Genomic DNA, 22,062 nt, shown 5'->3' on the forward strand with positions numbered 1-22,062 from the left:
TGATGTGGTGTTTGGCTTGTGCCAAACATAACATTTGGTCTGAAGGCTAAAAAGTTCAATTTTAGTTTCATCAAACCATAGAACCATTCTTCCAGCTGACTTCAGAGACTCCCACATGCCTTTTGGCAAACTCTAGCTGAGATTTCATGTGAGACTTTTTCAACAATAGCTTTCTCCTTGCCAATCCATAAAGCTGTGACTGGTAAAGCACTCAGGCAACAGTTGTTGTATGTGCAGTCTCTCCCATCTCAGCTACTGAAGCTTGTAACTCCTCCAGATTTGTCATCGTTCTCTTGGTGACCTCTCTCACTTGTCCCCTTCTTGTACAGTCACTCAATTTTTGAAGACAGCCTGCTCTAGGCAGATTTACAGCTGTGCAATATTCTTTCCATTTCTTGATGATTGACTTATCTGTACTTCAAGGGATAGTCAATGATAAAAATGTTCTTGTATCCATTTCCTGACGTGCTTTTCAATAACCTTTTCAGAGTTGCTTGGAGTGTTCTTTTGTCTTCATGGTGAAGTTTTTGCCAGGATATTGACTCACCAGCAGTTAGCCTTTCCAGATACTGGTATATTTTTACTACAATCAATTGAAACACCTTGAATGTACACATTGATCTCCAAATGGACTTCTAAAATCAACTGGCTGAATCAGTGATGATTTGTTTTGTCATATTAAAGAGGGTGAATACTTATGCAATCAATTGTTTTGTGTTTAAGATCTAATAAATTTAGATCACTTTGTAGAGATCTGTTTTCACTTTGACTGAAGTAGTCTTTTTCTGTTGATCAGTGTCAAAAATAGCCAAATTAAATCCACTGTGACTCAACATTGTGAAACAATAAAACATAAAAATTTCCAAGGAGATGATCGGATGGCCTAGTTCATCAGACAATGTATCTCGGAAGCGGTTCGATGATGACCTGGTTTGCACCTTGGAAGCTAGATTGGCAGTATTTCCTGTCTACAGAAAATTCTACTCCCTCACAACCATTGTGTTCAACTTTGCTAAACAGTGATTTGGCCCAGTGGAGAAGAAAGGGGATCTTAAACCATCATGGCAACCAAACAGGAGGGAAGGGGAGATTTACCACTTGAGAGATGAGATAAAGAATCTGAACAAACAAATTTAAAAACAGTTCACCTGACGAAAAAGAAAGTGTTAAAGGTCTAACCAGCAAACTGTTGAAACAGCTGTGCAAGCTCAGGAGGGTGGAGTAACAGTGAAAACGAAGAAGAGAGAAAGAGAGTGCAGTTTGTTAAAAACCCATTCAGGTTCACCAAGGTTCTTCTCTGCAGTGAAAATCTGGCACCCGAACCAGCTCAAAGCAAGAGGTGGAAGAATTTCTGTGGGAATCACACAGCAATCCCCATAGGAATCAAGGACTAGAATTCAATCCAAGAGTCCCCATCAAGAATCCCAGCAACTGAGCTGAACGTGGCAGAGCCCAAGTGGCAGGAAATCCAGGATATCAAGAGAACTAAGCTGGAAAATGGCTGAAGGATGCTTTGTTCTCAAGGAAGAATATTCCTCCACAATTATCCAGTTCAAGAACATAAGAAATAGGAGCAGGAGTAGGCCATCTGGCCTGTCGAGCCTGCTCTGCCATTCATTAAGAGCATGGCAGATCTGACCATGGACTCATATCCACCTACCTGGCTTTTCCCAATAACCCTTAATTCCCCTACTATGCAAAAATTTATCCAACCTTATCTTAAATATATTTACTGAGGTAGCCTCCACGCCTTCATTGGGCAGAGAATTCCACAGATTCACCACTCTCTGAGAAAAGCAGTTCCTCCTCATCGCCATCCTAAATCTATTTCCCCGAACCTTGAAGCTGTGTCCCCTTGTTGAATCTCACCTATCCGGTGGAAACAACTTTCCTACCTCTGTCTTATCTATCCCTTTCATAATTTTATATGTTTCTATAAGATTTCCTCTCATTCTTCTGAATTCCAGTGATTACAGTCCCAGGCGATTCAATCTTTCCTCATAGTCTAACCCCCTCATCTCTGGAATCAACCTCAGTGAACCTCCTCTGCGCCACCTCCAAAGCCAGTACATCCTTCTTCAAGTATGGAGACCAGAACTGCATGCAGTACTCTAGGTGCAGCCTCACCAGTACTCTGTACATTTACAGCTTAACTTCCCTGCTCTTAAATTCAATTTGTCTAGCAATGAAGGCCAACATTTCATTTGCCTTCTTGATAGCCTACTGCACCTGCAAACCAACTTTTTGTGATTCATGCACAGGCACTCCCAAGTCCCTCTGCACAGCAAAATGCTGCAATTTTTTTACTATTTAAATAATAATCTGCTATTCCATTTTTGCTTCCAAAGTTGATGACCTCGCATTTACCAACATTTGTACTCTATCTGCTAGACCATTGCCCACTCACTTAACCTAACTATATCTCTCTGTAGATGCTTTGTATCTTCTTGCTTTTCCACTCAATTTAGTATCATCAGCAAACTTAGATACACTACACTCAGCTTCCTCTTCCATATCATTAATGTATATCATGAATAGCTGTGGGCCCAGCATCGACCCCTGTGACACACCATTGAATGCCAACCAGAGTAACACCTATGCATCCCAACTTTTTGCTTTCTGTTAGTTAACCAATCCTCCATCCATGCTAATACATCATCCCCAACTCTATGCATCCTTAGCTTAAGGTAAGACTTTTATGTGGCACCTTATCAAATGCCTTCTGGAAATAGGACAATCTCTCTCCTCAGCATGGAGTGCAAGATATTCTTCTCAGTGCTTGTGAGAAGGCTGACCTCTTATACTTAATGGAGAACCACTATATCAACACATCTGTCCAGAAAGGAGGCATCCCGAGTTTTTCTGGCTGCCTTGAACACACCTTAATAATCAGCCAATTGATCAGTGAGGCCATAGAAACATAGAAAACCTACAGCACAGTACAGGCCCTTCGGCCCACATGTACTTACTTAAGAAATTACCTAGGGTTACCTATAGCTCTCTATTTTTCTAAGCTTCATGTACCTATAAAGGTGTCTCTTAAAATACCCTATTGTATCCACCTCCTGCACCGCTGCTGGCAGTCTATCCCATGCACTCACCTCTCTCTGCGTAAAAAAAAACTTATCCCTGACAACTCCTCTGCACCTACTTCCAAAACCTTAAAACTGTGCCCTCTTGGTACTACCCATTTCAGCCCTGGGAAAAAACCTCTGACTATCCACACAGTCAATGCCCCTCATCATCTTATATACCTCTATCAGGTCACCTTCCATCCTCCATCACTTCAAGGAGAAAAGGCTGAGTTCACTCAACCTATTCTCATAAGGCATACTCACCAATCCAGGAAATATCCATGTAAATCTCCTCTGCACCCTTTCTATAGTTTCCACATCCTTCCTGTAGTGAGTTGACCAGAACTGAGCACAGTACTCCAAGTGGAGTCTGACCAGGGTCCTATATAGCTGTAATAGGCAGAAGAAAGGTGACCTAACAGTTGTCTGGTTAGACCTAGCAAATGCCTATGGATCAATTCCACATGTCCTGGTTGGCCTGGAGCACTGCCATATCCCGCCAGTTATGAAAGACATGGTCACCAGCTTCCTAGGAAGATTCAAGCGGTGCTTCACTTCAGCCTGCTTTACAACCAGGTGGCAAGACCTCCAAAAAGGGATTCCAACCAGCTGTACAATCTTTCCCATCTTGTTTCTCATGTCATGCTCCTCATATTATCAGCCCAGACGTGACCTGAAACCCAGTGTTGGAGCCCAGCATCCGACAACCTGAAATACAGGGGTTCATGAATGACATTGCAGTAACCGCTGTAACCCATGTTCAAGCAAGATGAGTGTTGTAAACCCTGGACAATGTTGCTACCTGTGCTAGAATGACCTTCAAGACCAGGAAGTCCAGATACATGATGATCAAAAAGGGTAAGGTTACTAGCAGCTTCAGTCTTCAAGTACAGGGAGAAGTCATTCCATCCATAGAGAACAACGCAGTAAAGTTTCTTGGAAAGTGGTTTAATGCATCAATGATGGACAGCACCAACATCACTGACACTGTAAAGCAGACTGAGGAGTAGCTGAAGAAAATCGACGAAACTGGACTCCCTGTTAAATTTAAGACATGGCTGTACCAAGGCTGCTCTGGCTTTTCATGGTGTACAAATTTCCCATGACCACTGTAGAAGGCATTGAGGAAAGTATATAAGCACTTGCGGAGGTGGCTGGGGATTCCCCTCAAGTTTTTCTTCAGTGGGGCTCTACATGAGATCAGCCCAGCTATGGCTGCCATTGTCATCGGTGTGGAGGAGTTCAAGTTGGCAAAGTGTAGAGTTGTGTTAACCCTGAGGGGTTCTGATGACAAGCTAAACCAAGTAGGATTCAGAACAAAATCGAGACGAAAATGGGCCTCCTACTCGGCCATGGACCAAGTAGTGAGCTCCCTGCAGTTAAGAGACTTCATTGGCAACCTATGCCAGGGATGGCAAAGCCTCGGCTCTGCACACTTCCAATGATGGGGTAGTGCAAGTGCAAAGAATAGGTGTAGTATCATCCAGGCAGAGGTACGGAACCACAAGGAGGAAGGGCAGAGAAGTTGGGGGAATCACTGGGCACTTGTACAAAATGGGATCTTCTTCAGTGGAGCTTTGGAAACTGGACCCCTTCCGCATTTCTTTCCTCCTGTGGTTTGTGTATGATACTCTCCCTACATCACCACAGCTGCACACATGGGGGCTGACAGATGACCCTAACTGCAGGTTTTGTCATCAGTGTGGTTCACTGGCACACATACTGTCAGGAAGCAAAACAGCTGAACAATGCTATAGGTGAAGCCTGCTGTCCCTTGCTGACATACTGGAGCAGGAGAGGTGTAAAAGAGACCAGCTGGCAGAGAGGCAAACAGGACAGTCATTTTCATCAAGGAGAGGGCCATGGTCAGTCATATCAAAGAGGCCTAAATTCAATCTGCTACAAACTGCCAAATTATGGGAGATTAGGGTCAATGTGAGGAGGAAGCTACATTTCCCAGAGCTGGTGAAAACCACACTTTGACCAGACACCGTGGTCCATCGAAGACAAGAAAATTATCCTGGTGGAGCTCACAGTACTATGGGAGGAAGGATGCAAGGAGGCACACGAGATGAAGGCCCTGAAATACCAGTTCTTGGTCCAGGAGTGTAGGATCAAAGGATGGCAAACTTGACTATTCCCCGTGGAGATCAGCTGTAGAGGGTTCCCAGCAAAGTCTGCAAGAAGGTTGCTGAGTGCACTGGGCCTTGATAAAAAGAGGAAAAAATCAAGCAGCTCACAGGATGGGGGAGGAGGCAGAAAGAGCCTCTTGTTGGATATGGAGCAGGCAAGAAGAGTTGAGCTGAAAGTCAGGAGCAGGTGGGCAGTGACTTGGCCACCACTGCTGACCTGCCAGCTGGAAAGTGTTGTGGTAAGGGTTGAAACTCTCTATGAAGGTTGGGCAGCACCTGATGACATCTGCTGCTGGCCAAAGGCTATGGTTACCTCATCAGGTAACTGAAGAGAGCACCCTGGTGTATAATGTAAGATTACTTCGAAGAAATATGTTTTCACATTGATACAAGAAAGTCTTTTTCTGTTGTTCAGTGTCAAAAAAAGCCCTATTAAATTTGCTATGTGACTCAATATTGTAAAACAAAACATGAGAACTTCAAAGGGGAATGAATACTTTTATAGGCACTGTAGCTATAGAAACTGCCAGATCCATCTCACACCCTTCCTTTGCTCTCCAAGTTTCCTTTTTTGGAGTATTCTTAATCATTTTATAGTCATCAAGGGATTTTCTCAATCCCTTAAAGAGAATATATCCTTCTTTTTTTTTCTTGACCGGAGCCTCAAATCACTCACTATTCCATTGGCTAACCCAAGCTCATTCCATAGGAGGAAATCCAGCATTGCACCTCCCAAGTAGCATCCTCTATGTATTGAGTCAGAAAACTTTTCTGGACTCATTTCACAAATTCTATCTTGTTCATGTCATTAACACCTTGGTGTCCCAGTCACTATCACTAATAAAACACTATTATTCTTACAACTGTGAGTAATTTCTCAACACACCACTTTAATTCCTGCCAACTACTAGGACGTCTATAATACAGACCCAGAAGAGTGACCCTCCCCTTCTTGTTTCCAAATTCTACCCAGATGTTTTCACTGGATGATACTCAAGAATGTCACCTCTAAGTGCTTTGCTGTTACATCTTCCCTTATTAAAAAGACTACACTCCCTCCTCACTTACTTGAACCTTTGTCACACCTGTGGCATTTGTATTCTGGAAGCAACACCCCTCATCAGCGATCCTCACCACCCAGGCTACTCTCTTTTCTTGTTGCTGCCATCAGGTAGAAGGTACAAGGGCCTCAGGACTATGTTCAAGAACAGTTATGACCCACAACCATCAGGCTCTTGAACAAAGAAGATAACTACACTCTCTTGCCCATCCATTGAGATGTTCCCACAATGATGATCTCACCTTCAGGACACTATCTTGTTATCTCATGTTATGAACCCCGTAACTGGGTCACTTACCAGCAAAGATAGAGAGGTCCGTTGAAGTCTGATGGTACTATTTTTAACAGTATTTATTAGTAAAAATACACAAAAATAATATCAATGCAAACACAGAGACAATACACATCGTCAACACTAAATCTAAAGTGTGGGTATAATAATAATCAACAAGAAACAAGCTCTATCGTTGTCAAGGGGATAAATGTATTGTCCGATGGAAATATAAAAGTCACTCAGTTCATGCAGGCTGCAGCCTTTTGTTGGAGAGAGAGAGATTTGGAAAAACTTGCCGGCTTTCCTTTTTTATGATTTCGATCCATCAGAATCTTGTTGGTGTGGCCGTTCACTTGTGGCCTCTCCTTTAGCTAAGCCGTTCTTCCATGATGAGCTTGCTACCCTGGCAAGGAGGGCGCACACGGGCCCTCACCGGCGTTCGCTATAAAACGCTGTCACTGGCTTTCCAGCGTTTCTCCTGGTGCGTCTAAAGGGGTTGTTCCCCAGACCCTCTTTTATCCTTACCCATGGGGTCTCAGATGTCAGTCAGGTTGGGATGATGCAATCCCTCAACCAGCCCACTCTGGTCATCCCCTGAGGGGCTTCAATGAATAGTACAGTACTCAATACACAATTTCGTCTCTAAGAGACAATAGCCATTATCAGGGGTTTTGTTTTCGCTGAGGTCAGGACACATTCCAAAACCTTGTGGATTCTCTCTCACTTCCTGGGTCCCAGACCCGAATTAATAGCGATCTTGTGATTCTCAAAAAGGAGGGGGCTACTTTGTACCCTTTGGCCTCTCAGAGTTGTGGCGCATTCGTAACACACATTACTTATTGTTATTCATTTATATTTGCATTTGTGCTGTTTTTTGTCTTCTGCACCTTAGTAGATCTTTCATTGATCCTGCTATAGGTAGTATTCTATAGATTTACTGTGTATGCCTGCAGAAAAATTAATCTCAGGATTATATATAGTGATAAATATGTACTTTGATAATAAATTTTCTTTGAACATTGAGCTGCCAAACCTACCCTTTTTCAGCCATGTTTCTGGTATAACGTTCTAGAGCTCAAACCCAATACTCTCTTCCTGACCTGTTAAACCTTGAGTATTGAACTAAAAGCAGTTTAACTGAGTATTCCTGTTCCTGCAAGTGGCCAAGTGACCTAATGATCGTCTAGTGATCTGAAGGTCGCTAGTTCGAGCCTTGGCTGAGGCTCGTGTGTGTCCTTGCAAGGCACTTAACCACACGTTGCCCTGTGACGACACCGGTGCCAAGCTGTATGGGTCCTAATGCCCTTCCCTTGGACAACATTGGGGCGTGAAGAGGGGAGACTTGCAGCTTGGGCAATTGCCGGTCTTCCATTAAAAAAAACCTTGAAACTTTCCAAGGCGCAAATCCATGGTCTATCAAGACTAACGGAGGCCTACTACTACTACCTAATTCTACTATAACTATCATGAATACTGGATTTGCTCTTGCTGGCTACTGCTTCGTTGCTTGTTCCAGCTCAGACTCCAACTCCATTACCAATCTAGTTTAAACCCTCCTGTGTAACATTTCCAAATTTCTAAATGACTAAATAGTAATTAATAAATAGTAATTCAATCAGTTTTAAATTAGTTATGCAAAGGAACAAGATAAAGTTCTAAACAAAGAGAATGCACATTTTGACAGTATTAGGTAGGAACTTACAAAGGTTAATTGGAATAGGATGATGGACTTCGACATTCTTATATGAAAAGCTAAAAGTTTCATAGACATGAGCTGAGTTAGTCAGACCTAAGGTGTATGCTGTACATAGTTAGGCGACCACCAGGAGAAGTAAGGAGAAGAGAGAGACAGTACAGGGTTTCTCTGTGGCCATTCCCCTCATTAACAAATATACCCCTTTGGATACTGATGGAGGGGGAAGGAGAAATGAACCTTCTGGACACAGCAGCAGAAGCTAGGTTAGTGGCACTGAGACCATCTCTGAGGCTTAGGGAAAGGGTAAGGGAAAAGTCAGACTGAGCAGTGGTAATAGGACAGACAGGAGATTCTATGGCTGCAAATGAGATGATGGGATGATGTGTTGCCTCCTGGGCTCCAGGGTCGTAGTGTAGAACTCTCAGCAGCTGCAGAGCATTCTCAAAGAGAAAGGTGAACAACCGGAAGTCATGGTACATGTACCAATCAATGGTATAGGTAGAAAGAAGGATGAGATCCTGTGCAGTGACTACTAGGAGTTAAGTGAGAACTTAAAAAGCAAGACCTTAAGTGGACTGATCTCTGGATCACAGCCAGTGGCTTGTGCTAGTGAGGATAGAAATAGATAGCTCAAATGAATGTGTGGCTGAGGAGCTGGTGCAGGGGGAGGGATTATTAGGATCTCTTCTGGGAGAAGGATGCTCTCTACAAGAGGGATGGTTTGCACCTGAACTGGAGAGAGATCAATATACTGGCTGGGAGATTTGCTAGTGTTACTCGGGAGGGTTTAAACAAGAGTTACAGGGGGTGGAAACCTGAACAGTGGTGTAGCTAAAGAGAAATCAGGGGATAATACATTAGCCAATGAGTTTAAGTTTAGTCGTTAGGATAGACAGGAGCACAGTAAAGGGAGAGGAAAGATCATTGGTATAAGCTGCATTTATTTCAATGAAAGAGGCTTAACAGATAAGGCAGATGAACTGAGGATGTGAATTGTCTCTAAGGTGTGGGATATCATAGCCATAACAGAAACATGCCTGAGGGAATGATGGGATTGGCAGCTCAGTGTTCCAGAATACAGATGCTACAAGTGAAGCAGATGAGTGGGAGTTGTCTTCATGATTAAGGAAGACTGAATAATGTTCCTTCGAGAGGATAATTGTGAGGGAACCATGCAATGAGGAATATAGAAGGAACTTAAAAACAAAGGAACGGTCAATCCGATGGGATTGTACTACAGGCCCCTGAATAATCAAAGGGAATTTGAGAAGTGGATATGTAGAGAGATTTCAGCTAACTGTATACATAAATGATTTAATTAGTGGGAGATTTTAACTTCTGTGATATTGACGGTGCCAACCATAGTGTGAAAGACTTGGACAGAGTGGGATTTATCAAATGTGTGGATTTTCTTTATCAATATATAGAGGCACCTACTAGAGAGGTGCAACACTGGACCTCCTCCTGGAGAATGAGGTATGTGATGAGGTAAAAATATCTGTCAGTGAACATCATGTCCAGTGCCCATAATTCTTTTAGCTTTAAAACAATTATGAAGAATGCTATGACTGATTCACAGATGAAGTCCTGAACTGGCACTAAACAAGTTTTGGAGCCATTAGGTGTGATCGTTCAAAGGTTGATTTGCTGGGATTTTTTGCAAGGAAAGGGGTATTTACCAAGTGGGAGGCCTTTAAAAGAGTGATGTCAAGAGCTGAGAGCCTGCAGGTTCTGGTTGTGCTGGCAGGCTTTAGGATCCCTGGCTGACAGGAGAATTTGAGACTGGTTTAAAAAAAAGAGAGAGGCATACATGGTGTATGTGTAATTTGCAACTAGTGATCTTTTGATGACTACAAGAAATGTAGGAGTGCACAAAAGACAAGTTAGGAGGGCAAAATAGGACATGGGAGAGCTTGGGAGGGGGGTGGGGACAGACTAAGGCAAAATCTGAAGAGATTTTACAGGTACACTAAGAGTAAAAGGGTGCTAGGGAGAGAAAAGATCAGTATGACTACCTGTGTGGGGATCAAATGGAAATGGGAGAGATTTTTAATGAATCTCTCTCTTCAGCTTTTACTATGAAGAAAATGATGAAAGCTATGGAAATGGGGGAAATTGAATGGTGTGTCTCAGGCAACATAAGGATTATCAGGGAGGAGGTATTGGAGACTAAGAGAGCACTAAGCTTGATAAATCCCCGCGGTCTGACCTGATGCAGGACAAGATGGGACAAATTCAGCATGGTTTCCTTAAACAAAAATTTTTCCCGATGAACCTGTTGGAATTCTTTGAGGAAATTACAGGTAGTATAGATAAAGAGGAAGCAATGGATGTTGTATATTTGGACTTTCAGAAGGGCTTTGACAAGGTGCCACACATGAGGCTGCTTACCAAGTTAAGAGCCCATGGGATTACAGGAAAGTTACTGGCACAGTTACAGCATTGGCTGATTTGTAGGAGGCAGCAAGTAGGAATAAAGGGATCCTTTTCTGGTTGGCTGCCAGTGACTAGTGCTCTTCCACAGGGGTCGGTGTTGGGACTGCTTTTTGTGCTGTATATCAGTGATTTAGATGATGGAATAGATGGCTTGTTGCCAAGTTTGTAAATGATACAAAGATTGGTGGAGGGGAAGGTGGTGTTGAGGAAAGAGGTAGGCTGCAGAAGAACTTAGATGGATTAGGAGAATGGGCAAGGAAGTGGCAAATGAAATATAATGGTCATGCACTTTGGTAGTAGAAATAAATGTGCAGACTATTTTCTAAATGGGGAAAAAAATCTAAAAACCTGAGCTGCAAAGAGTCTTGGAACACCCTAAAGGTTAACTTTCATGTTGAGTCAGTGGTTAGGAAGGCAAATGCAATGTTATAATTCATTTCAAGAGGCCTAGAATACAAGAACAAGGATATGATGCTGAGGCTTTATAAGGCACTGGTGAGGTCTCACCTTGAGTATTGTGAACAGTTTTGGATGAGATTCAGAGAAGTTCACAAGGATGATTCCAGGAATGAAAGGGTTATCATACGAGGAACGTTGATAGCTCTGGGATTATTCTCACTGAAGCTTGGAAGGATGAGGGGGGAATCTCATTGAAACCTTTCAAATGTTGAAAGGCCTAGACAGAGTAGATTTGGAAAGGATATTTCCTATGGTGTGGGAGTACAGGACAAGAGGGTACCGCCTCAGTATAGAGGGATGTCCATTTAAGGCAAAGGGTGGTTGTAGATGGTTCATATTCTGCATGGAGGTCAGTTCCGCAGTGATCTGCTCTGGGACCCCTCCGCTTTGTGATTTTTCTAAATGATGTTGATAAAGAAGCGGAAAGGTGGGTTAGTAAGTTTCCTGATGACACAAAGGCTGGGGTGTTGTGGAAAGTCTTGAGGGTTGTCAGAGGTTACAGTGGGACATCAATAGGATGCAGAACTGGGCTAAGAAGTGGCAGATGGACTTCAACCCAGGTAAGTGTGAACTGGTTCATTTTGGTAGGTCAAATTTGAAGAGAGAATATAATATTAATGGCTGCTGCACAGATTGATAGTGTTGTTAAGAAGCCATGTGGTTTGTTGGCATTCATCAACCATAGGATTGAGTTCAAGAGCCATGAGGTAATGTTACAGCTATAGAAGACCCCACTTGGAGTATAGTGTTCAGTTCTGGTCACCTCATTACAGGACGGAAGAGGAGGAGATCTAACAGGATGTTGCCTGGATTGGAGGGCATGCCTTATGAGAATAGGTTGAGTGAACTGGCCTTTTCTCCTTGGAGTGACAAAGGATGAGGGGTGACCTGATAGATGTGTACAAGTTGATGAGGGGCATTGATCGTATGGATAACCAGAGGATTTTTCCCAGGGTTGTAATGGCTAACTTGATGGCTTGGAAATGGGTACCAAAGGGATATCAGGGGTAACTTTTTCACAGAAAAAGTGTGGATGTATGGAATGCACTGCCAGTGGCAGTGGTGGAAACGGATACAATAGGGTCTTTTAAGAGATTCTTAGATAGGTACATGCAGCTTAGAAAAATAGACGGCTAGGCGGTAGGGAAATTCTAGGCAATTTCTAGAGTAGATTATATGGTTAGCACAAAATTGTGAGCCTTTCAAAGGGCCTATAATGTGCCGTAGATTTCTATGTTCTATGTCCTAAAACAGGGATGGGGAGAAATTTCTTTAGCCAGAGGGTGGTGAATTTGTGGATTTTTTTTTTACCACAGGCAGCTCTGAAAGCCAGGTTGTTGGGTGTATTTAGGCAGAGCTTGACATGTTCTTGCTTGGATATGGCATCAAAGGTTATGGGGAGAAGGCCAGGGATAGTGTGGGGGGGTGGAAAAAGATCAGCCATGATTGAATGGTGGAGCAGACCCAATGGGCCAGATGGCCAAATTCTGCACCTCTGTCTTATGGACATACCAAATCTCCTCAAATTCCTTATGAAATATAGCCACAGCCATGCCTGCTTTGTGGCTGCATCGATATGCTGGGCCCAGGATAGATAGAGGTATTAACACCTAGGAATGAAGAGGACTGGTATGTATTCCCACACCTTACCCTTCCTGATATCCACAATTAGTTCTTTGCTCTTACTGACATTGAGTGCAAGGTTGTTGCAGCTTCTGGGGTAGCTTCATCACATAAAGGCTGATGCATATTTGGAATAAGCTGCCAGAAGAAGAGGCCGATGCAGGCACATTTGCAACATTTAAAAGCCGTTAAGGTAAGTAGATGAATAAGAAAGATTTAAAGGGGTATGGGTCAAACAGGAACACAAATAGGACTTGCTCACTGAGCAACATAGTCAGCATGGACAAGTTGGGCCAAAGGGACTGTTTCCACGTTTTATGACTCTGCGTGATCAGATTATGAAGCTTTCAGGTTTGGGACAATTGTGTGATATCACATATGCATCCTCCCATGTGTGCACTGGTGTTATCTGACTGAAGAATACTCAGCATGCCTGCCTACACTTCTTCAAACATACTTCTAACAAATAGAGCCCTGAACTTGAAACTCATTTTGGCTCAGCAAATGTACTGAATAGAAATGTATTTTTCTAAAAAATTGACTCTAATCCACTTATACTTTCCCAAATGTTTTTCTCTGCTACAGGTATAATTCTTATTACAAGAAGGATATTCAAACCTGGGTGCACAGTCTGACAGCATGCGCGACTATAATAGAACAGTGGCTTTTAGTTCAAAATCTGTGGATTTACCTGGAAGCTGTTTTTGTTGGAGGAGATATTTCCAAACAGCTACCACAGGTAACAAATAGCATTAATCTAGGCATTCAAAATACAAGCTGAGTATAGAGGCAGAAAATCAAATTGGATGATACCCCAAATGCATTCTTACCAACAAAATATATATAACTGCAACACATTGTCCCTACTCCTAAACTTGATGCCCTGAAAGTTGAAAGTCAGCATCTTCTTCATTTCTTTGTTTTCTTACGTAGACACTTTCAATGAACTGTGCATTTGTACTTTCAAGTTCTTCCATTCCAAAACACTTGTCAGTCCCTTGCCATTTACTGTACAGGTTCTATCCTGATTTGAATGTCCAAAATGCATCACCTTGCATTTAGCTAAGTTAAAAACCATTTGCCATTCCTCAGTCCATCTCCCTAAGAGAGCAAGACCACTTTGCAATTCATTGCAACCTGATTCAATTTCAACAAGACTCCCTAATCTGTCCTGGGTTCTGCACATAAGTACCATTACAAAGAAAGCACAACAACACCTTTACTTTTGTAGTAATTTGAGAAAATTCGGGATGTCATCTAAAACTTTGACAAACTTCTATAGATATGTGGTGGAGGACATAGTGACTTTGCATCACAGCCTTGTATGGAAACACCAATGCCCCTGAATGGAAAAGCCTACAAAAAGTGGTGGATACGGCTCAGACAATCACAAGTAAAGCTCTCCCCATAATTGAACATATCTACATAAAGTGGTGTCAAAGGAAAACAGCATCTATAATCAAGGACCTCCACCATCCAGGTCATGCCATGTTCTCACTACTACCATCAGGAGGACAGTATAGGAGCCTCAAGAACTGCACAACCGGGTTCTGGAACAGTTATTACCCCTCAACCATTAAACACTTGAACCAAAGGGGATAACTTCTCTCAACTTCACTCACCCCAACACTGAATTGTTTCCACAACCTCTGGACTCACTTTCAAGGACTCTTCATCTCATGCTCTAAATATTTTTTGCTTATTTACTTATGTAAATTTGCATTTGTAGACTGGTTGTTTATCTGTCTTGTTCTGTGTATTTTTATCAATTCTATGATGTTTCTTTGTATCTATTATGAATGTATGCAAGAAAATGAATATCAGAATTGTATATGGTGACGTATATGTACTTGGATAAATAAATATTTTGAACTTAATTTAATATCAGCAGCAAACTTGCTAATTATTCATATCCACATTATTTGCATATGTTATGAATACTGGAGATCTTGACAGTGACCTTGGTGCTTCCCACTAGCCACATCCTTCAGTCAGAGAATCGACCTTCAACCATCACCTTCAGCTTTATTTTGAGCCAACTCTGAATCCACCTCACCAGCTTGCCTTGAATCCCTTGCGTCCATATCAGCCTGCCACACGGGACCTTATCAAAAGCCTTACTCAAGTCCTTATACCCATAAGTTAAGTCCATGATGGAGATGGCTGAGTCTTCAAACTTCTGCAGTCTTTTACAATCCTGACTGGTTTGGAGCCTCTATAGTGGGCTGTGATACAACCAGTCAGAATGCTTTCCACTGTACATTGATAGAAATTTGCCAGAAATAGAGATTTACCATATATTTTCAAACTCCTAATAAAGTAGAGGTACTGATGTGCCTTTTCCTATATTTTCTATTACTGTCTTTGTTTTTGATCTGATGTTTTTCAGTAATGCCAATGCAATTTCTGCATTCCAGTAAAGTTCTTACCGTGTAAAGTAGTAACTGATTGTATTGTATTTTTTTTTAATCTAGGAAGCAAAACGTTTTCATAATGTTGATAAATCATGGATAAAAATTATGCAACGAGCTCATGAAATTCCAGCTGTGGTCCAGTGCTGTGTAGGAGATGACATTATGGGGCAGCTTCTTCCTCACTTACAGGAGCAATTGGAAATTTGCCAGAAATCACTAACAGGGTAAAGGTTACAGAATCTGTACCCACTCTTAATATACGGCTTATTGGCAGTGAGATATGTTTCCTTAAAACTAAAGTGGTTCTGTTTTGAAAGGAAGGAAATTTGATGGCATCCATTATAATTATTTTCTTTAAAAATATACGTATTTGAGTTCTTGGCATGTTCAGTATTTCTGATGATAATTAACTACCCTTGAAATGGTGGTAGTATGTCAACTTGCTGGGTTGCGCTATTAAGTTGTGAATTACAGGAATGTTTTCTTCTAAAATGAATGAACATTGATAAGTTTCCTGCTGGTGAAGAATAATTAGAATTAGGAAACATTATTAAAAGTGTATGAGATAGCAAAGTTTCTCACTGAATTCTGTTGTTGACACTAAACTTGTAATACATGCATGGTATGCTCCTATATAATAGAGGACAAAGACAAAATGGTAGACATGCTTTACATGGACCTCAGGAAGTTCTTTGTCAAGGTTGCTTATGATAGGGTGGTTTAGAAGTTAATTCACATTGAATCCAAGGTGAGCAAGTCAACTGGCTTTGTGGAAGGAGGCAGAGGATAGTAGAGGAGGATATCTTTTAGATTGAGGGCCTGTAAATAATAGGTGTGCTGCAGAACATTCTGGGCAATTCTAAACTGACATCATAGAGAACATCTTCACATTAGCCATTACTGTCTGGTTTGGTGCAACATCTTCCCATAATATACAGAAATTAAAGCAAACTGGAAGAGCAGCAGAAAAAGGTCATTGGCTGCAGCCTATCATCACTGTAGGACTTGTACTTAGTGACCATTTTATAAGGTACACCTGTACTCCTACTTATTAATGCAAGTATCTAAACAGCCTATCATGTGGCAATACCATGATACATAAGACCATGAGACATAGGAGCAGAATTAGGCCATTTGGCCCATTGAGTCTGCTCCATCCTCCCAACTCCATTCTCCTGCCTTCTCCCCATAACCTTTCACACCTGACCAATCAAAAAACAATCAACCTCCACCTCAAATGCACCGAGTGACCTGACCTGTACAGCCATCTACAGCACAGAATTTCACAGATTTACCACCCTCTTAAAGAAATTCCTGCTCATCTCTGTTCTAAATGGATACCTCTCTATTTTGAGGCTATTCTCTTGGGTCCTAGACTCCCCGACCAAAGAAAACAACCTCTTCACATCCACTCTATCTAGGCCTTACAACATTCAATAGATTTCAATGAGATGCCCCCCTCGTTCTTCTAAATTGTAGTGAGTACAGGCCCAGAGCATTCAGTTGCTGCTCATATTATAACCCTTTCATTCCTGGAATTATTCTTGTGAATCTCCTCTGAACCCTCTCCAATGTCAGCACATCCTTTCTTAAATAACAGGCCCACCAGCTGCTCACAATTCTCCAAGTAAGGCTGAACCAGTGCCTTATACAGCCTCAGCTTTTATATTCTAGTCCTCTTGAAATGAATGCTAATATTCCATTTGCATTCATCACCACCAATTCAACATGTAAATTAACCCGTAGGGAAATCTGCACGAAGACTCCCAAGTCCCTTTGCACCTCGGATTTTTGAATTTTCTCCCTGTTTAGAAAACAGTGTATGCTTTTATTCTTTTGATCTAAGAACATGACCATACACCTCCCAACACTGTATTTCATTTGTCACTTCTTTGCCTATTCTCTTAATCAGTGTAAATCCTTCTGCAGCCTCTCTGCTTCCTCAATATTACCTGCCCCCCCCATCTATTTTCGTATTGTTATGAATCCCGTAACTGGAGAACTTACCAGCAAAGATAGAGAGGTCCGTTGAAGTCTGATGTCACTATTTTCAAACGTTTTATTCGTAAAGGGACACAAAAGTAGGGTTAATACATACATTCAGATAGTGCACATTGTCAACATTCAATCTAAAGCGCGGGTATAGTAATAATCATCATTAAGAAGTGAGCTCTGCTGGTGTCTAGGGGTTAATAGATTGTCCGTTGAAAATATAAAAGTCACACTGAAAGTCTGCAGGCCTCAGCCCTTTGAAAATCGCTGGGTTTTGCGTGGGGCGACCGAGAGAGAGAGATTGGGGGAGAAGAGAAAGAACTTGCCGAGTCTTGATGAATCTTCCGTGAAATCGGGGGAGCGTTGGTTTCCTCTCCCCGATGTTAGTTAAAAGCGGTTTTCTGTGATTCCAGCCACAAATTCCAATCCCGGAATCTAACGCACGTGGCTTCCTTCAGAATGGCTTCCCGCTGCTGCGGGATCACTCTCTCGTGTCTTCTGGGTGCGCCTGAGGGGCTGTCCCCCTGAGACTCTCCTTTATACTTCCTCACAGGGTCGCAGGTGTCAATCAGGTTGGGATGATGCAATCTCTCTCTCAGCCAGCCCACCTTGCCCGAGGGCTTTTCATGTGGTCTCCATGAGACAATAGTTGCTGGCATCTTATTCTGTATCCCTGGTGGGACGTGCAATTTTTCACGTTTCTCTCTCTCTCACTTCCTGGGTCTACTGACCCCCCCCCCCCCCCTCAATGGGTGCTCTTGCGATTCTCACAAAGGAGGGGGCTGGGATCATAACAGTATCATTTGCAAACTTGATCACAAAATCATCAATTTCATCATCCAGATCATTGTCTTACAACATAAGAAGACGTGGTCCCAATACAGACCCCTATGGAACACCACTAGACAGAAAAAGATTCCCTTAGTTCCACTTTTTGCCTCCTGCCAATCCATGCAAGTATCTCTCCTGTAATACTCTGGACTCTTAAATTGTTTAACAGCCTCATTGCAGCACCTTGTCAAAGGCCTTCTGAAAATTCAAGTACGCTATGTAAACGGCAAACATGAGGAAATCTGCAGATGCTGGAAATTCAAGCAACACACACAAAATGCTGGTGGAATGTAGCAGGCCAGGCAGTATCTATAGAAAGGAGTACAGTCAATGTTTCAGGCTGAGACCCGATGAAGGGTCTCAGCCTGAAACGTCAACTGTGCTTCTTCCTATAAATGCTGCCTGGCCTGCTGTGTTCCACCAGCATTTTGTGTGTGACGCTACATAAACCGATTCTTCTTTGTCTGTCCTGCTTGTTATTTCTTAAAATAATTCCAACAGATTAGTCAGGCAAGATTTTTCCTTAAGGAAACCATGCTGAATTCGACCTATTTTTATCATGTGCCTCCAAGTATCCTGAAACCGCATCCTTAACAATTGACTGCAACACCTTCCCATCCATTGAGGTCTGAGTAACTAGCCTATAATTTACTTTCTCCTGCCTCCTCCCCTTTTTGAAGAGTGGAGTGACATTTGCAATTTTCCAGTCCTCTAGAGGCATGCCAGAATCTATTGATTCTTGAAAGATCATCACTAATGCCTCCACAATATCTTTTAGAACCCTGGAGTGTAGTCCACCTGGTCCAGGTGACTTACTTACCTTTAGACCTTTCAGTTTCCCAAGCACCATCTCCCTAGTAATAGCAAGAGCCCCTTTGATACTCTCGAACTTCTGGCACACTACTATGGTGCACACTGATGCAAAATATTTAATTCATCCACCATTTCCTTGTCTCCTGTTACTATCTCTCCAATGTCATTTTTTACCGGTCCAATATCTGCTCTTGCCTCTCTTTTACTCCTCCTCCTATGCCTACCTGCCTGTCTTTTCAGTCGATTTTGTATCCTTGGATATTAAGCTCCCAACTACAATTGTTATTCCGCAATGACTCTGTGATAACCACAATATCATACCTTCTGATCTCTAACTGCACTACGAGATCATCTACCTTATTTCATATACTGCACTGAAAAATAACACCTTCAGTTCTGTATTTGTCACCCTTTTTCTTTTTTTCCCAAATAGTCAAGAGATTCACGTGATGCATGCAAACATAGTAAAGAAGTTCAGTTGTTCAGACTAACCACATTAGACAACAAAGATTTTGATTCCTGAATACTTTTGGATGTATCTTATGGATTTTGAGCTGCTGATAACAAAAATCACCATGAATTTTCCCTATCACCTGCCACTTTTTGGAAGTTGCCTTTATTTGTTATTTCAATTCAGAATAACTGATGCCAAGATTAAGGAAGACATATTTGTTGGTCCACAAATCAAACAGGTCATCAATGACAGGCAATTTGCAGTACTTCCGGTAGGACTGGAGAAAATCACATGGAAGGCATTCAAGGAAGTTTCTGAAATTTTCTGAGGAAGCAACACTTTTAAAAATATTTGTTATCTAGTGTCATCAGAAAGGGAAAGAATTGTGATCTGAGTGACTTTTAATGTGGAATAAATGTTGGTGCCAGACATGGTGATTTGAGTATCTCAGAAATTGCTGAACTTCTGGGATTTTCATGCACAACAGTATCTAGGTTTTACAGAGAATGGTGCAAAAACAAAAAGAACATCAATTGAATGGCAGTTCTGTGGCTAAAAACACCTTGTTAATGAGAAAGGTCAGAAAAAAATGGCCAGACAGGTTCAGGCTGACAGGAAGGCAACAATAAGTCAAATAACCATGCTTTGCAACAGTGCAGAAGGGCATCTCTAAATATACAACACATCGAACCTTGAAGTGGATGGGCTACAGCAGCAGAAGACCACAAGAATACACTCAGTGTCCACTTTATTGGGTACAGGAATAGCTAATAATGTGACCACCGTGTGTATATGTGTCCAGGACAAAGAAGCAGGCAGAAAAATCACTGTGGACATTACCCACTCAGTAAACTGCCTTTTCCTAAAACTCTTTTCTGGAAAACACTATAGGGCTATTAAAACAAAATCTTCATGTCATCTTAATAGTTTATTCCCCCCGGCAGTTAAGCTAATCAACCATTTTAGTGAGCCACCCCCATCTATTACCTCAGCCTCTGCACTGCAAACACTTTAACCCACTTTTTATATTACTGTTAATATTATAAATACATTCTGATATTAATGTACTTATGCACATTTTATTTTATATCTTTTTAATGTAATTCATTATTCTGAATAATTGTTGAATGTTATCTTTTCCATTGTATGTAGCGCCAACTCACCACAACAGTTTCCTAACACATAAGTATATGGCCAATAAAGTTAATCCTTGATCTCTGACTCTTGGAGAGTATCCTAACAGGTTGCATCACAGCCTGGTATGAACACCAATCCCCAGGAAATAAAAATAATACAGCAAGTGGTGCATATAGCCCAGGCCATCACAGGCAAATCCCTCTCCACCACTGAGTACCTTTGCATGGAGTGCTGGGACAAGAAATCAGCAACTATCATCAAAATCACCCCACCATCCAAGCCATGCACGCTATTCGCTACTGCCATTAGGCAGGAGGTACAGAAACCTTAGGTCCCACATCACCAAGTTCCGGAACAGTTATAACTCTGCAACCATCGGGCTACTGAACTGGCTTAATCAACTTCACTCACTACAACTGATTCCATGACTCACTTTCAAGGACTTCTTACAAGTTGTGTTAGCAGAATTTCTCAATTCACACAATTTGTCTTTTTTTGCACATTGGTTGTTTGTCATTCTTCATTTATGTATGTTTTTTCATAGATTCTATTGTATTTCTTTATTTTTTTTCTGTAAATGTCTAAGAAAACAAATTTTGAGGTAGTATATGGCAACATATGCTTTGATAATAAATTTACTTTGAACTTTGAGAGGAAGTAGTAGAGATAGTACAATTACAACACAAAAGTCATTGAGACAAATACAGTACATGAATAGGAAAGGTTTAGGTGCATGTGAGTTGAATATAGGCAAATAGGACTAGCATGGACACACCAGTTCAAAGGGCTGTTTCTGTGTTGTGTGTAACACAATCTACTTGTTCCCCATCCATTATGTTTATTACTTTCTCAAAGAACTGTTAAATGCAGTTTTCCTTTAATATTGCTTAATTTAAATTATTTTTCTGATGTTAGGATTCTTGACCATAGTGTGCTACTGATATTTTAAAAACACTATTTCCGACAACCTAAGCAATAATGTTTGTGTTACACTGCATATATTCCTATGATTTGTTAATAGCAACCCCAATGGAAATCTGCTATCTATCAATTATAACAAAACAATCAATATTGAAAATTCAGAGTTAGATAGCATTCTCTGATTTTCCATATGATTTTGTATTCATATTTTGGCAGATACTTGGAAAAGAAAAGACTGCTATTTCCACGATTCTTTTTTGTCTCTGATCCAGCATTATTGGAAATCCTTGGCCAAGCTAGTGACTCACACACTATTCAGGTTTGTTTAAACAGTTTTTATGATATTCTAAAGTCGAAAAACCTATGAAACAAATTAAATTATTTGCATTAGTTTATTGATGTAACCTCTGAAACACTTTTGTAATCAGCAGCAGATATGAACATTATGATTAATAATTCTAAAAATTTTTATTGGATCACTTTGAAGTCTTCTTTCCTGAAGAATCAGTCCAAACTGATTTGATCATTCCTGATTTCCTGCAGCCCATATAAATACAAACCGAACACAGAGACAATTAAGTCCATCTTCAAGCACAACGTATGCAACAAATGCTAACAACTCTCTTTGGATCTGTACAAATATAATATTTGCTGCTCACCAGTAGTTTATCTGCACTACTTGGATACCAATCTATAATTTCTTGGGAAGTCCTGTAGTGATTTGATTCAAAATGAAAGATCCTAAA

General features: G+C 41.4%; 1 protein-coding gene across 1 annotated transcript in view; it reads left to right on the top strand.

Annotated features, from left to right (window-relative positions):
- Positions 1-22,062, top strand: part of LOC132401348 (dynein axonemal heavy chain 8-like) — an 895,336-nt gene that overhangs the window by 441,392 nt on the left and 431,882 nt on the right. The window contains exons 37-39 of the mRNA XM_059983478.1: positions 13,340-13,493; positions 15,229-15,392; positions 21,533-21,635. Of these exons, the coding sequence (XP_059839461.1) occupies positions 13,340-13,493; positions 15,229-15,392; positions 21,533-21,635 (421 nt within the window). The remainder of the gene's footprint in view (positions 1-13,339; positions 13,494-15,228; positions 15,393-21,532; positions 21,636-22,062) is intronic.

This window comes from Hypanus sabinus, chromosome 10 (assembly GCF_030144855.1).
Source record: "Hypanus sabinus isolate sHypSab1 chromosome 10, sHypSab1.hap1, whole genome shotgun sequence".
In the NCBI taxonomy this organism is placed as follows: Eukaryota; Metazoa; Chordata; class Chondrichthyes; order Myliobatiformes; family Dasyatidae; genus Hypanus; species Hypanus sabinus.